The 15,823-nt window shown below is 34.5% G+C and overlaps 4 protein-coding genes across 5 annotated transcripts; 1 reads left to right on the top strand and 3 right to left on the bottom strand.

Moving 5' to 3' along the window:
* The first annotated feature begins 6,114 nt into the window (after nucleotides 1-6,114).
* Nucleotides 6,115-9,207, top strand: LOC106298688 (transcription factor PERIANTHIA). Of its 2 annotated transcripts, none has more exons than XM_013734830.1 (11): nucleotides 6,115-6,447; nucleotides 6,558-6,634; nucleotides 6,715-6,764; nucleotides 6,905-7,120; nucleotides 7,699-7,755; nucleotides 7,835-7,894; nucleotides 7,973-8,050; nucleotides 8,123-8,180; nucleotides 8,256-8,527; nucleotides 8,601-8,846; nucleotides 8,941-9,207. In XM_013734830.1, exons 1-11 carry the CDS (start codon nucleotides 6,380-6,382, stop codon nucleotides 9,085-9,087), a joined length of 1,329 nt encoding a protein of 442 aa, XP_013590284.1. In that variant the 5' UTR covers nucleotides 6,115-6,379; the 3' UTR covers nucleotides 9,088-9,207. The 2 variants fall into 2 exon arrangements, with proteins under 2 accessions (XP_013590284.1, XP_013590283.1); XM_013734829.1 differs by having other exon boundaries at nucleotides 7,832-7,894.
* Nucleotides 9,208-9,217: 10 nt separating this feature from the next.
* On the bottom strand, nucleotides 9,218-10,078 carry LOC106298690 (protein PLANT CADMIUM RESISTANCE 12-like). The gene is made up of 4 exons (XM_013734831.1): nucleotides 9,945-10,078; nucleotides 9,774-9,845; nucleotides 9,473-9,682; nucleotides 9,218-9,366 (listed from the first exon to the last, which is right to left on the bottom strand). Exons 1-4 carry the CDS (start codon nucleotides 10,069-10,071, stop codon nucleotides 9,290-9,292), a joined length of 486 nt encoding a protein of 161 aa, XP_013590285.1. The 5' UTR covers nucleotides 10,072-10,078; the 3' UTR covers nucleotides 9,218-9,289.
* A 2,083-nt stretch (nucleotides 10,079-12,161) lies between these two features.
* Nucleotides 12,162-13,650, bottom strand: LOC106299025 (probable carboxylesterase 6). Its single transcript, XM_013735157.1, has 2 exons — nucleotides 12,429-13,650; nucleotides 12,162-12,235 (listed from the first exon to the last, which is right to left on the bottom strand). The coding sequence occupies exon 1, from the start codon at nucleotides 13,500-13,502 to the stop codon at nucleotides 12,498-12,500; it is 1,005 nt and encodes a 334-aa protein (XP_013590611.1). The 5' UTR covers nucleotides 13,503-13,650; the 3' UTR covers nucleotides 12,162-12,235; nucleotides 12,429-12,497.
* A 1,276-nt stretch (nucleotides 13,651-14,926) lies between these two features.
* Nucleotides 14,927-15,548, bottom strand: LOC106299520 (protein PLANT CADMIUM RESISTANCE 11). Its single transcript, XM_013735600.1, has one exon. The coding sequence runs from the start codon at nucleotides 15,535-15,537 to the stop codon at nucleotides 15,046-15,048; it is 492 nt and encodes a 163-aa protein (XP_013591054.1). The 5' UTR covers nucleotides 15,538-15,548; the 3' UTR covers nucleotides 14,927-15,045.
* Between the last annotated feature and the right edge of the window lie 275 nt (nucleotides 15,549-15,823).

Here is a 15,823-nt window from a genome sequence, read left to right as displayed (position 1 = left end):
AAAAAAAAAAAAAAAAAAAAAAAAAAAAAGAAACTAGCTAAATGCCCAGACCCTACTTCGCAACAGACAAAGGGGCGAGCTAACGTCCTCAGCTTACACAGCTGCTTCCAGATCCGACACTTCAAAATTACGAAGCAAGCAAATCATTAACAAGATTATTAAAACAAGTCAACATCTCAGTTAATCACTTACAACAGCAGCGAAGAACGTTTTTCCACCAATATCATAGAGGAAATTCATTGCTATTGACATAGTAAAACCCTAAGAATCAACCCATCGATTAGCTCCAAACCAAAAAACGTTAAGACTTTCAAAAGAGATTATGATTTATGTACATGCACAACCGAGCACATATCTGCCGAGCGAAATCAAACAGAGAATAACCGGGAAAACTCACGGTGGAGGCGATATGCTGCTTCCGGCGAGAGCAGCTAAGATATAGCGTCAGACTCTATTTAGTAGTGAGATCATCCCACGCGGACGTTTAGGATTCGATCATCTTGTTGTGTGGGATATACGGATCCCAAAGTACATGTATAGAGTGTGACAGTGTGTTTAGTTTATTGTTCCATTATTACCCTTACGTCACAAGAATAATTCAAAGTATATTATTATTTCCTTACTTCTCTCATTGTTTTGGTAAATTAACTATTTCCAACGAGCATACAATCTAATACTTGTAGATATGTTAGCTTATCTTTGCCTTTCATTGGAATTTGGTAGGAAATTAATTATTTTTTCCGGATGGGTTACCAAGAGATTTATATGTATATTTTAAGTATACCAAATGCTAAAGAGTGTGTTCATGCCCAAAAAATGATTTAAATGTCTCTGACCTTATTGTTTACCCAACCGGGCCAGCACAAATGTTGATGAAAGCTTCATGAGCTCTAGCCAAACTTGAATATTTATATTTTTGGAATTGCATATTGACCCCTCCTTTTTTCCGATCCAGTTTCTCTACCACCGCGAACCAAACCTAGAATTCGTTCAAGAAAAACAAAAACATGCAGTGGTAACGAGAGTTGAAACAACATATTATTATGCTAAACAACGCATAGAAACACACATAAATTCTTGTAGTTTTTTCTGCTAAATAAGTAAAAAAGACCCTCTTAAACTATGCAGATAAGGCCCACATTTGCTTTTATCCGTGCTTGACCACAGAGTTATAATGAGATTAATGAGACCCCATTCTTTATTTACGAGCTTCTCATGGAGGCTCATAGTTAAACGTAATCATCCTCTAAATGTTGATCAAAAAATAAAAATCATCCTCTAAATCTACTTTCTCAAGTACTGTAGAAAACCAATCCTGTGAACACTGTTCCAGTTCCATGATTTCCATTGTATTCTAGGCTGCTTTGATTAGTTTCTTTTTAATATAGTTAACTTTTGAAACCCTCATTTGATTTTTCTTGCAAAGTAATCTAATGGTTTTACATCCAGTAAGGGAAGTCCCGTTGTATCCTTTCGAATCCAAATTTGAAAGACTGAAAAGTTTTGGTTTGGCTTATAAGCAATGTCTATAGTCCTTTTTTCTTTAAAGCAATGTCTATAGTCTTTATTGCCCACAACAAAGTGATTAACAAACATGAGTCTTTTCTTTTCCTAGTTCAAATCATCAATAGGAAAGCTGTTGAAGATTTGTTTTGGTCAAACGTAACACTAACGTACTTTATTTATCATCGGAAAAGAGTTAGTCTCATAAGAAAAAGGTAGATAAGAAAGTGAATTCATAAAAAAATGGTACAAAGGATACGGAGAAATGAAGAGGGAAAGAGACAAGATCGGACTCTGACGAGTAAAAACAAGAAAATACCCACAAGACTATACAGAACCCAAACGTCATTGACTCTGCCAATGTACTCTATGGTCCAAACCATTTCAAAACTGGTACGTTTTCTGCATGGTGGATAAAAGATATGTATTACAATTTCCGGTTTATACCAAATAAATTAATACTATGCATGTTTTATCAGAGTTAAAAAGAGTGAATATTGGTACAAGAAAGGTCAGTGGAGCTCCCGAGAGGAACTAGAGTTTGCTGGTTATAGAAGAGGAGACAGTAATAAATGTACAAACTTAATTTGGTATCTAGAAAAACCGTAAGGCTCATTATTGTTTCTCCATTTATAAGAGGAAGATGTTTCTTTCAAGCGATGTCTTTCGTTTTAATGCTCTTCTTCATCGGTCTACTGAAGATAAGTTAACAACTCTGCTATATTATTTGGTTTTTATCATTAAAGAAGGACACTATTATAATTCGTTCATTTATTAATGTTTAACTTTTATGTATTCAAAATTAATAAAATGGAAGATTATAGTAATTCGTTTGACCAAAAAAAAAAAGAAAGTAATTCGCTTTCCATCAACATCACATCAGCTTCAGAAGCCAAGCCAGAGCCTGCTTATGAGTTAATAAATAGATACTCATTAAGTTTAATTAAAAAAATCGTTGAAAAACTAACAGCTTAGGCTAGCTATAGGTCTATAGCTTAATTCCACCTGCTTTTGACATTAGCAGAAGAGAGGAGAGAAAGAAAGAAAACGCAACGTTTCAACAATACATCATGATTCGTGAGTACATTTCATACAATCCAATTATGCATTGATTACAGTTTTATCCTATTTAAATTTTTTTTTTGACTAAGTCCTATTTAAATTTTCGAATAAGTCATAAGCATAACTATATTTTACTGAATTAGATAGATAAAACAAAAATTAAACAAAAAAAGATAGATAAAACAAAAATAGAGTTTGTAAATATTTCCTTTTTGTGAATGGGGAAAAAATAACTCGAAGTGCACTGTAGAGAGGCCATTTTCAACTTTGGCAGACAGTAACAAGATGGAAATGACCCTCTGCTTCTGAAATATCCAGGCTCTGCATTACATATATACAGACAAAATATACACATTTATTCCATGCTTAAATTATTACATTTTCGAGATTTATCAGTAAAAATGGTTTGGTTGCACAGAAAATAAAGCAGTAAAAATGGTTTGTTGGTTAAATTACCCAGATATGCTTAAAAGTAAAAGAAAAAACATTGAACGCAATTATAATTCTCTAAGACAAAACATTTTCACTTTGAACTTAATGACTTCAGAAATTTGGTAACTCAAAAGAACAAGGGTTTCAAAAAATTTAGCTATATTTTCTTTACACCAGTTCCAGTCGAGTGGGGGTACTCATCTCTTACTGATAGTTGGATTGATCTTGCTTGGCTTTTTTAAAATTAATTTCGTTTTTTTTTTTTGCTTTTGGGCTGCCCAGTTCATTTTAGCAGTGTTGTTATAATGATTTTGTCTTTAGTAAACTAAATATTACTAGAAATAATCAAAGAAACAAGAGTCGATAACGGTTTGGGACACTTTTTTATCTTTTTTAACACATTCAGACACAACTTGCTGGAGGGACACTTTCTCTCATGACTCATCACATTATGGACTATACTACCCCTCGCTGGCTGAACCGAAACATGACAATCGTTAGAGTTTTATTAATTTTTAATTCTAACAGGTTTGTGGGGACCAAACATAATATAAATTAGTTTCCTGGGGTGTGTAGAAAAGAGGAACTGTTGAGAGCCGTTGGATGTCAATAGATCTAAGGGTGATGAGCTTTTGTGTGTAAAAGAAGTAGGTTTTGATAATAAATTCATGGTTTAGCTGCTTTTTTGAAACTGGAACGAGCTACAGCTAGGAGGAGAAAGGTAAAATTTTGTGGACGGGTTTTTGAAAGAACATATTCATTTTCATCTAAAATTTTAAAATAATGCTTCATATTCTTTTTTTGTGGACGGGTTCATATCAAACATTTTAAGAGTTTTATCAATCCATTTATTTTTTTAGCTTTTTCCAAACCTACAATTTATATGTATGAAGTTTTTTTTGTGTACAAGGAGTTTGATCCAAAAAAAAGTTTTGTGGACGAGGTTCCATGGACAAGTACATTTACTTGTGGACGGAAAAATACATGTTTGATTTGTGGATACAATAGAAAATACAACTACAAACACAGTGGAGTCGCTAGAACTTGAAGATTATCCAAAAGTTGTACCTTTCGAAGCATTTAAATGGTTTTTGGGAGTTCACTTTTCAATATCTTTATTCCTAGAGAGTGCTTTCAAAGCATTTGAAGATAAAGAGCAGGGAGTTCACGTCTTCGAACGAGCAGAGCCTTCCAAGTTCACTCGGGTTTGGATGAAAGGAGCCATGTCCGTCTAGACACCAAGACAACTCCAGCCACCAGTAACCACCGCCCATGTTCTCTTCAGAACAGAAAAAGTCGTTCCACCACTCTAACCTCCAAACAAAAACCCAGAAAAGATGAAAAGATGTTCAGACCAAAGTTTTAATCTTTTAGTTCTAAACCTAAAATTCTCCGACGAAGACTCAAACTTTGACACATTAAACAGCAAGCGTACTTTGCATCTGAACAACCTTTATCTACCTAGGTTGTTGAATTTTAGAATGATCCAGAAAAAAAAACAAATTAATCGATTAAGTGTTTATTGACAGAGTAAAAATGTGGACATGGATGTATATAAAACGTGGACATGGACACAATTGATCAAACCAAAATTTTACAGATAAAAGCTCCAAATCAAGAGCTAGAGGGCCAATATGGGTTTTTATGAAATCTTAACTTTACTAAGTGTATCCCTGCAACATAAGTTAAGAATACCAACATACAAAAATATACCAGTGAACACAAAAGGAATAGATTACCAATAACAATCTCACAGAACTAGTTTTGACTCTATAGAAGAGGTCACAAAGACCATGCCTTTTGGAGCATATTCAAAGAGATGAAGCAAATAAAACATCTTGAATTTTCTTACAGTGTTTGGACATCGGTGGCAAGACCAGAAACGCCTACGAAGACACGATCGTGGATCTTGGAGATTCTCTGGAAATCAGTGGCGATTGTCTATAGCTGCAAACTAAGCCTATGGATCACTGGCGATGACATGGATTGATCAAACCGATATACAAAACCATACTTTCGGGAAAAAAAAAGAAACTGAGGAAGAACAAAACCTTCTGCTGCGGTTTGCGATGGGTTGTTTCCTCAGAAGTCTTGAATTTATTCTCTTTCTTATTTGGCTTCGATTTCGTCATGGTTTGTTGAAGATAGTAAAAGGGTTTTCTAATAATTATCGGGAAGCGGAGGAAGATGGCCCGGGTAGAAAGCTGGAGAGGGAATCATGGGAACAAAACAAGCATCGAAAAATCTGGGCTTATGGTGTGCTTCGACGAACGATGAAGGAAGAATGGGAGAGATTCGAAATTAGGGTTGGAAATTTGGGAAAAGGAAAGTGGATCTGAGTTTTGAAATCGGGAATAGAAAGAGAATATGTGACTCGTGACTTTTCAATAATAAGAAATAGTCTTTTAATTAATCAGATGAGATAGTTGGTCTAGTTTGAGGGTATGAAGAATAATACACATCCATAAAGTGTCTGACCAGTGGAATGTGTCTATATGTGTAATTCATAAGTCATAATGTGTCTTAGAAAATAAAAATTTCAACAAACAAAACCATAAACTAGCATCATTGGTAAATATGATTATGGGTTTACTATGTTTTGAACTCTTTTACTGCAGCAACAACTATATTAGCAAAATAGTAAAATTAAACAAATAGATAAAACCCATTAAATTTTGGAAATACACATGATTTGTATTTGTTTTTAAATATATAAGTTATGTAAGATTCTTGATAACATATAATATATTTATATTTTGAAGTAAAGGTGATGATTGGTTAGGATGTAACTGTAAAAAAATTTATTTACAATTTAATCAGTAATTTTTTTAATTTATCTATCAACGATAACTTTAAATTTTAAATTAAAAGGTAAAAAATATTGACACAACAATATAATTTTCCATAACTTAAAATATATTGATGTAACATAAATTTTTTATAAATATTTTTTTTTATTTTTGATGATGTTAGTTTCAAAAATTCATATAAAAATGATTGGTAATTTTAAAAATATAAATAAAAATTAAATTTAAATTTAGTTTCTACAGTCCAAACAATCGTCCAAAGTAAACTTATAACAGTAAATTAACTTAAAATAAGAATAAAATGGGGGGGGGGGTTTACGTGGTTGTGTGTGTTGGGTATTGGGAAACTAAAATCCCACCTTCGCAGACGCAATTCATTGATCTTTCTCTGATTCTCTCTCTGTCTCTTCTATATTTGCATTAACATTATTATTCGTATCTATTTATTAATGATGAATCCTCTCACACAGCCAGCCGTACTGATTCGCCATCTTTTCACCCTTTAATGAAATCCCCTTCCTCTTCCATCCCCTTTAAAACTTCAGTCTTCTCCACAAGAAAGCTCAACAATAACAATGCAAAGCAGCTTCAAGACCGTTCCTTTCAACCCTGACTTCTACTCCCAAGCCTCTTTCTTCTTCAGGTACACACACATCTCCTTTCCATCTTCTGTAGCTCAAAAGCTTTGACATGTTAAAAAAAGAAAATAACAAAAGGACCATTCTTTTTCTATGTTTTTAATGATGAAAACAGAGGAGATAGTTGTCTTGACGAGTTTCATCAACCCATCAACGGGTTTCATCATGACGAAGCTGTTGGTTTGAGTCCAAGTTAGTTTCTTTCTTCTTCACCTTTTGTACAAGTACAAAGTCTTAAGCTGAGTTTGAAAAAAAAACCAATCTTTCTGCAGATGTCACTGTTGCTGCTTCCAACAACTTACACTACACGACGTTTGATACGGTATAAAAGTTGATTCCTTTACAACAAACCCATCTCTATTTTTGATCTTTTTATTTATTTGATTACACAACTAAACCCATATTTTTAAAATATATATTTTTGTAACTTTTTTTTTCAATGTGTACTCTGATTTTAATAAGGTCATGGACTATGGCATGAGGGAGAGACTAGAAGGAGAAGATGAGTGTTTGGACACAGGGGAGTTAATGTACCAGAGAGGGACAAGGTTAGTGGGAGGAGGAGGAGGAGAAGTGAACAGCAGTTTAGACAAGTGGTGTGATTCGGTTTCAGCCATGGCTGATAACAGTCAACATACTGACACTTCCACAGATATTGATACTGATGACAAGTCTCAGGTTTTGTTCCTTTGTCTTCTTCGTTAAAATTTCATTCACTCTCACCAAAAGATTCTGTTTTCATTTCTGTATGTATCTACACTTGGAGTTTTGTCTTGTCTCTTGTTGGTTTTGTAATAAGCCATTGATGGGTCACCTTGAGATTCGATCACAGAACATTATTTACTCAGAGACTGTGTCCCTCTCTCTCTCTCTCTCTGTCTCGTCTATTTCAATAAGAGCTTGTCTGTTTTTCTAATGATTCTCACCTTGGATCATTGGTTGTTGAGCTTTACTGCCCATTACATGCACAGTGTCTTCCTTTTTGTAGATATGGGATTGAACTTTTATGGACTGTAGGTTAAAAAATGTGATTGCTTGTAAAAATTTCATTCTTTTTATTGATATATAATATGAATATATGGTTTTAAAATATGCGATTTGTTGTAAAGTTGTTATGCTTTTTGTATGGTATAACATGAGTTCATTGGCCCATCACTTTCAATGCAAACTACTTTCATTTTCATTTTTGATTACTGCATAGTGAGTTTGTCATTGTTGTAGAGTTTATGTTTAAATGTTAGCTTATTTTTGATCAGTTAAATGGAGTTAATCAAGGGATGCTTTTGGCTACAAATTGTTCTGATCAATCTAAGGTGAAACAAAATGAACAAAGGGTAGATCTTAGTTTTTTGTTTAAAGGTTAATCAACTTTGACATTCAAATTATTAGCAGACCCTTAGAAGACTTGCTCAGAACCGGGAGGCTGCTAGGAAAAGCAGATTAAGGAAAAAAGTATAGTAGCTTATTCATTAAACTTAATTTTTTCATGTTCCATTATCTTTGAATATGCTTACATTGTCTCTTAATTAGGCATATGTTCAGCAACTTGAGAACAGTCGGATCAGGCTAGCTCAGCTAGAGGAAGAGCTCAAAAGAGCTCGTCAACAGGTTTGAAAAACACTGTCATGTCAAGTTTCAACCTTTTTGTGATTTGTATTAATGGGTTTCTTTTTTATGTAGGGATGTTCGAGTGAAAGAGGAGTTTCAAGAGAAAACACTCATGTGGCCGCCGGAAATGGTAAGACTTTCCTTTTAAAGAACGTTGGTAATCTGAAGTGATCTCACTAAGAATGTCGTTTTTTTTATGTTGTAGGTGTATTTTCTTTTGAATTGGAATATGCACGTTGGATGGAGGAACATCAAAGGCTGATCAACGACTTAAGAGCGGGTGTGCATTCGCAATTAGGTGACAACGAGCTACGTGTACTAGTGGACGCTGTGATGAGCCACTACGATGAGATTTTCAGGCTTAAGGGAATTGGTACTAAAGTCGACGTCTTTCACATGCTCTCAGGCATGTGGCAGACCCCTGCTGAGAGATTCTTCATGTGGTTAGGTGGATTCAGATCCTCTGAGCTACTCAAGGTAAAAAAAAACAAAGGGTTCACTCAAATCATTGGTTTTAATCTTCTTTACCTAATCTGTTTTTTTTTTGTAGATATTGGGGAACCATGTGGATCCGTTGACTGATCAGCAGTTGATAGGCATCTGCAATCTTCAGCAGTCGTCTCAGCAAGCAGAGGATGCATTGTCACAAGGCATGGAAGCTCTGCAACAATCGCTTCTAGAGACGCTTTCATCTGCTTCAATGGGTCCAAACTCTTCAGCTAATGTTGCTGACTATATGGGTCATATGGCTATGGCCATGGGGAAGCTTGGCACTCTTGAAAACTTCCTTCGTCAGGTAAAGAGAATAAAACCGCTTTTAGAACCAATAATTAGTAGTAAATACAAATTAAAAAAAAAAATCCTGAAAAGGTTATATAAATATTTTGCAGGCGGATCTATTGAGGCAACAAACATTGCAACAGCTTCACAGGATTCTCACTACAAGACAAGCTGCTCGTGCCTTTTTGGTCATCCATGACTATATTTGTCGGCTTAGAGCACTTAGCTCTTTATGGTTAGCCCGACCAAGGGACTAAGCCTTGTGGTGGCCCAAAAGAAAGCATAGCTCTCTCCTTTGTAGCCTTTTAGATCACATGTTTAAACTTATTTAGTACGCTGTGTACGTTACCATTTCAGAATCGTTTATATTTGACTTGTTCCCTACGCTAAACTGAGGAAAAACAAGAAGCTAATTAACGTGATCATAACAGTTACGAAACGTAAGAGACAAGGCAACACTTAGCGGTTCATGCCTGGTACAACAATGGGAGGAGTTATTTTCTCTCGTCTCCATTTCTCTATATTCGAAACCCAACCTGAAATAAACAAAAGAAAAACAAGAAAATATATTTTGTGAGTTTTTAATTTGTAGAAAAGCTAAGATCCTTTTGATTTTAGAGCCATCAAGATTGATTAACGTACCGAGGGAAGGATCAGCGCCTTGGTTCTTGAGTTCTCTAGACTCTTGGCAGATAGCACACGGTGTGCAACATATATGGACCCAATAGTCACTGCATGGTTTCTCAGGCAATGCGAAATGTTCCCTAAGCCTTGACCTGCTTGGGAACGCGTAAAGCCAGCAGCAACCCACAAATCCTAACGCTAGATGAATCAAGCCTGCGTTTATGCAAGCTACATTCCCAAAAAAATCAAATTAAAGCTTTAGATTTTTTTTACAAACATATTAATTACAATGTTAAAATGTAGGTAACGTGTTTCTTACGTATGGTTCCTCTGTTTACGATCTCGGTGTTCTGAGCGAAGGAGACGCATGGCACTATAGCTGTCTTAAAACCTTTAAAAGAATCCATTTTGAGACGAGCAAGAAAGATTTAATCAAACAAGAGAATATATTTGATTATAAAAAGACAATATGATTAAGAAGGGAACGTACAAATGTGACCATCTTCGTGACAATCACAAAGACCGGTGGTCCATAGACCCTGAGGAAGTTCTCCTGCGTACGGTTGATCTCTGAACAACTCTCCTTCCGCCATAAACACCGGCACATCCCCGTACATTTCGCAGTTTCCGATTTCAGTAATTAACGAAACAACAAGAATTTACCATTCTTTTTTTCAATTCAAATATATTACAACAATATATTCTAAATCAATTGTAATAACAAATAATAATCTATAATCGCTTTTTTTCTAACGTTCTTTTCCAGATGAATGGGTTCTATACATTTCCTAAGGAAACTGATTTTTCGATGAGAAAATCAGGAAACTAACGAGGAAATTTATTTAAATATATATACTTGTTTGCAATAAACATTAGTTTTTTTTCACAAAAAGCTTCAACAAGAGAGAGAGAAAGAAGATAAACGTCAATTTTTGTTGGTGTAAAACTTATAGACGATAATATCAAAGGGATAATAACTTTTTATTTGTCATGACAAAGTAACGAATTTAATCTAAATGTAGTAATACTTTATAGTGTAATATATGAAACTAATTTTTGTAATCATACAAAAATAGAAAAGCGCTGTTGGATAAATTACATCTAACACTATAGTTAATCACACATGCGTTGATCACTGTTATTATTTCTTTTGTCCTTCATATTTTCAAGTTAATTACGTCTTATGATTTTTCAGCGATGACCGAAAAATACAAGCTCTCGAAATCGGAATGACTCGCGAGTAAGAAACTAACAAGGTGTTGTAGATTTTACAATGTACCAAATTTTACCTATTAATTTAATCACTTGACAACAATTGATAACTGGTAAAGTACATTTAATTAGCAAGTCCAGGAACCTCAGCGTACACCCTTGACCATTTGACTTGAGTTAAGACTAATATTCAACATGATTATATCAAAACGATATCACTCGATGAAAAATTAAGAAAAAAAAACAAAGAAAAAGTTATGAATTATATGTAATTTATATTTAAATTAGGAAATAGTGTAATCATTTATATACTCTAATACCCCAAACCCTAACTATAAAAAGTACGCAAAGTAAGCATTACCCCCTAAAATAAACCTCAAATATTTGGTCATAAGCTCCAACACCTAAAATCTAATAAATCTTCTAGTGATAATTTACAAGATTTAGCCTTTTTCTTCAAATTATCCCATAAATTAAATTAAGATTACATAATTGGTTACCGTAAATATGTTGTTTGAATAATGTTTGACTACATGATTGATTTTGGTCTACTTAATATATACTCTCATTAGTTTACTTGTCACTGTAGAATTAATTTTTCATTTCAAAATAAGTATCGTTTTATAATTTCAATGCAAAATTTATTGATTTTATCTTTTAATCTATTTTTCTGTTAGTTGAAATGTGGTTAAATATATTGATAGTGATGATTTTGTTTAGTATTAAATATTTTTTAATCTATATGCACAAGTATAAAAGCGACGACTAAAATAAAAAGTGAGAATATATATATATATATATTGCACGCAACCAATTTTCAAATTTTGCATTATTCGAGAGAAAAAAATTGAAAACAAAATTAAATGGTCAAAGTTTGCGTCCTAGAAATTGATAATGCCGATTTTCCAAAAGTCATAGATGATCATAGAAATTATTATTATTTCTTTGTGATAAAAAATAAAATAGCATAGAAAAGAAGAAAGAAGAAAAAATGAGGTTGCCACGAAGTCCAACCGTGAACTACGCTTTTTATCTACAAATTGTCCACCACTACAATTATCAGAGACATTATTTGAGACTTTTAGTTAGGGTCCTTTTAGTTATTAGCAGTTCTCCTCTCCTTTCTTTAATTATCAAATAAGTTTTTTTTTTAACTGAATTACTATCAAATACTTATTCTGTTTTTTTAATAAATGTCATTTTGACAGTTTTCACACAGATTAAGAAAGTGACTGAAATATATTTAAACTGATATTAATTACACATATTTGACCAATAGTATTTGAGCCAAATAAAATTATTTATAAAATCAACTTAGTTTGTAATCAATATAGTTTGTAATTAATTTTCAACTGAAAATAAATATAATTTACATTAAAATTCTAAAGTAATATTTTTGCGTAACAAAAAAATGTTAGAATAACACCTAAAAACAGATGGAGTAAATTATTAGTTACAAACTTAACTTTGGTCTCAAATTTTAGCATGAACTCAAATACTAGGTCATCTTTCGATAAGATAATTGGTTGGCCTAGTTCATGCACGCAACAACACGAACACATTAAAAAATGCTGATTACATAATTGTGCTCTCAATATGTTTTCAAAACCTCTAGACATTTAAAATTTTATTTTTTCCTGTAATTTTAAAATCAAATGTTATATAATAATTAATAGATACTTTATCCTGCAGAACGCATGTTATTATCAAGTTCTTTTAGTTCCTAAAAACATTTTAGTATCTAACTATCTATGATACGAACATTTGTGACAAAAAAAAATCTAAGATGCAAACATAGAAGTGCTACCATAAACAGGTTACATATACATAACTAATTTAAATTCTCAGAGTGGTGGATGAAAGCATCGATGTCGCACAACATTTGAAGAGTCATCGTGGTAGCAAGCGAAGACTCATCAAGAATCTGAAACGCATGACCAACGCCTTTGTATACCACGCACTTGATCATTTTCTCATCGCTATCGCACATCTCCATCGCCCTATCCATCAGCACATCCATCTCCGCCACACAAACCAGCGTCCTCGTCGTGATCTTCACCGGTTTACAATACGGATGCTCTCTGTTTGCGTCACGCGGCAAAGCCAGCCTCCACCACGTGTCTGAAGACGTAAGTGTCAGCACTGAGCTCGCCGTGTTGTTCTCCACGCGCATCTCGCTCTTGGTACGCGCCTCCCCACCGAAGAAAGGCTGGATCAAGATCGTTCCTTCTATTATCAATGGCTTTATAAGAGCGTCAACGTCTGCTAATCTCGAAGCTACATGGTTGGCGATGTTGCCTCCGGCGCTGTCTCCGGCTAAGAATATACTGCCAAAGTCACATAGCTCGGACCACAAGTTATCATTTCTTGTTTTCTTGAGCCAAAGAATGGCATTGACTCCATCTTCGTATGCTGCCGGAAGAGGGTTCTCAGGGGCTAAACGGTAGTTTACATGCATGACCAGACACCGTGATTTAGCTGACAATCGGCCCAAGAACTGGTGGTAACACGACCAAGAAGCCGAGCCGGCGCAGAAGCCTCCACCGTGGAAATAAACAAGCAAAGGGAGCTTAGAGACGGACGAGGAGTTGTTCACCGTTGGGACATAGAGACGTGCCCATACGTTTGTCAACTCGTCTATCTGAACATCAGAGCAAGCCACACCAAGCTCGAGGGGTAGTGAGGGATCCACACACGGCACGAACTGAGTTCGTTCCACGTGACCGTCTTTGTAGACTCTAATAAGGTCTTCCACTTCTTCTACGACCGGTCCATGAATGGTGGTGTTATAATTAGGATTATTGGTCGTCACATGGGTAATTGTGGTTGCTTCCATTTTCCTTTTTTCAAGTGTGGTTTGTGCTTCGTGACACCAAAAGAGCTTTTACTAGATAGTTGTAAAAAGAGCTTTAAATAGAGAGTTTGGGGACTGATGATGTATTTGAGAGGTTTTTATATAGGAGAAGGATATAAAATGTAAGTTTGAAACCAATTCCACTTTATTTTTTCCATCAATATACAATATTATGTTTATTATAAACTGTAACTTTTCTTCGGAGAAAGAAGTCAAATAAATAATGAATTTATACAGTTTTGTCCTAAAAAACATGAATTCTTCGTTAATTTAAAAGACATATGTACTTGTGTTGACCGAGCTAAATTAAGTATAACTTTAGTAGGCATTAATTTTTACCATATAAATACTAAAACTACACATTTTTACTAAAAAAGTATGAATTTTCCATTGATCCAACAAAAATATAAACTTGTTTTGGTTGAGACAAATTATATATAAAATAGGGTTTTTCATTCATATTTACTTTTTAATCTTCAGAATGTTGACGTCAATGCTTCTATAATGGAAACGTGTGAACAGACTCAAAAGAATTGTTCTTATCCAATGAGCTGGGAGGCAAATATTCAACGTTATTTTTTCTTTGTAAGCTAGTCGATGGCCTATTCAACAAATCGTGTTATAGTTTGTTTTTATTTCTTCGCAATGATGAAAATGTGGCACGTAAGCATCAAATATTGTGGTGGTGGGTGGTAGTCTAGCATTTTCCACGGCATAGGGTCAGAAGAAATGTGGAATTGGTTGAATAGTTTTGTCATAATACACTTACCAGAAAGATAAGTTCCCACTCTTGTTCTTCATTGTTCATGCACCAATCTTTTCATTTTAAGTATTTAACTAGTTTTAGCATATCCGTGAGGAAACATCTCAACATGTGAGAATATCACTAATGGTTTAATCACTGTTTGAACCATTAGCATTATTAATAATATTGGCGGTCAAAACTGTATGCTGAAATTGGTTGCCATTTTATCAAAGATTTGATGTCATATTTTTCTTGAAGTAGCAGTAAGCAAAGTTTGGTATAAAACCAACAAAACAGTGCATACCATGTATGCTTGAGAAACAACGCCGATTCAAATTATATATGATAATGTTTAAAAAGCTATTAAAGTATATTTAAATTAATGATATAGTCATCTATATCTATACAATTTTATTTTGAAATTATAACCCATAAATTTATAAGTATAATTGTAAAATTTATGGCACGTATAAAGAAAGTCTCGATACATAATTATAATCTAGACTTTCCTCTGGTCCATAGACACCCACACGGCATTATATCACAGGAAAAATTTAAACTACGATTTGTTACACACCAAAATGGTTGAGAATGAAACTTCGTTTTACAATTCTACATGGTAGCAATCTAAGTTCTTGTAAAATAACGTTTGCTACGAATTTTTACTTTCTTACAATAGACACAGTTTAAATCGGAGAAGTAATGAATGACAATTACGAAATAATACAAATTACGTCACAGGATCCAAACAACTAATAGTTAAAACAGATAAGAACCAATCTAATTCAACCTAGACATGGGCGGTTGAAGAACTGGAGGAACCGCAGATGCAGAAGCAGACATAGCCATTCGTGCCTGTCGTTCCATGTTCCCATGCCACCCAATGGACAAGTCGAAGGCGCGTTTGTGTTCAAGTTGCCTATACTCTTGACAAAGAGCGCACGGCTCGCAGCAAAAATGGACGCAACAATCACAGCATGGCCTCTCCTTGAGATTGTACTGGCCTCTAAGTTTGGTTCGGTAAAAGCAAGAGTAGAGACTACTCCCTGCGTATCCAGTAAGCATGAATATGATCATGTACATCGCTCCGCTCACACCACAAGATGATCCTCCTCTGTCTACAATCTCGGCGATGCGTCCAAAGGCAACACATGGACACCAACAAGTCAGGCAACATGAGTTTATGTCCCTCCAACATTCGCATAGATCAGTCGACCAACCCTTGGGTTTACCATGGGTTAGGCCTTGTGTGAAGTTGGACGAAGGGTTCATTGTTTGACTTGTTGAAGAAACTTGATGAATGGTTTCGTCTTTCTTTATCGATATATATATATATTGAATTGTGTAACGTTGTGACACCTTTTCATGCACGTAGGGACGCTTTGTTACGATAGCCTTTCTAGAAATTTATATATTAGCCAATTGAGTTGCTTATCCCCGTGGAAAAAAGTACATTTTCTATATGTGCAAATATTGGTTATGGCTGCAATTTCTCTATATTCTAAGAAAAAAGATAAAAACATCGAACTCGCAGGCCCACAGCTTAAGTGGGTTTAGG

The sequence above is a fragment of the Brassica oleracea genome, chromosome C6 (genome assembly GCF_000695525.1).
Source record: "Brassica oleracea var. oleracea cultivar TO1000 chromosome C6, BOL, whole genome shotgun sequence".
NCBI classification, from domain to species: domain Eukaryota; kingdom Viridiplantae; phylum Streptophyta; class Magnoliopsida; order Brassicales; family Brassicaceae; genus Brassica; species Brassica oleracea.
The sequence above is the reverse complement of the archived record's forward strand: the minus strand, read 5'-3'. Positions and strand labels throughout refer to the sequence as shown.

Coding starts and splice junctions, on each gene's coding strand:
- LOC106298690 (XM_013734831.1), bottom strand. CDS start 10,071: ATGTACGGGGATGTGCCGGTGTTTATGGCGGAAGGAGAGTTGTTCAGA. Junction 9,846..9,944: donor TCACGAAGATGGTCACATTT/GTACGTTCCCTT, acceptor ATTCTTTTAAAG/GTTTTAAGACAGCTATAGTG. Junction 9,367..9,472: donor AGGCGCTGATCCTTCCCTCG/GTACGTTAATCA, acceptor TGTTTATTTCAG/GTTGGGTTTCGAATATAGAG.
- LOC106299025 (XM_013735157.1), bottom strand. CDS start 13,502: ATGGAAGCAACCACAATTACCCATGTGACGACCAATAATCCTAATTAT.
- LOC106298688 (XM_013734829.1), top strand. CDS start 6,380: ATGCAAAGCAGCTTCAAGACCGTTCCTTTCAACCCTGACTTCTACTCC. Junction 6,765..6,904: donor ACTACACGACGTTTGATACG/GTATAAAAGTTG, acceptor GATTTTAATAAG/GTCATGGACTATGGCATGAG. Junction 7,756..7,831: donor ATTGTTCTGATCAATCTAAG/GTGAAACAAAAT, acceptor TCAAATTATTAG/CAGACCCTTAGAAGACTTGC.
- LOC106299520 (XM_013735600.1), bottom strand. CDS start 15,537: ATGAACCCTTCGTCCAACTTCACACAAGGCCTAACCCATGGTAAACCC.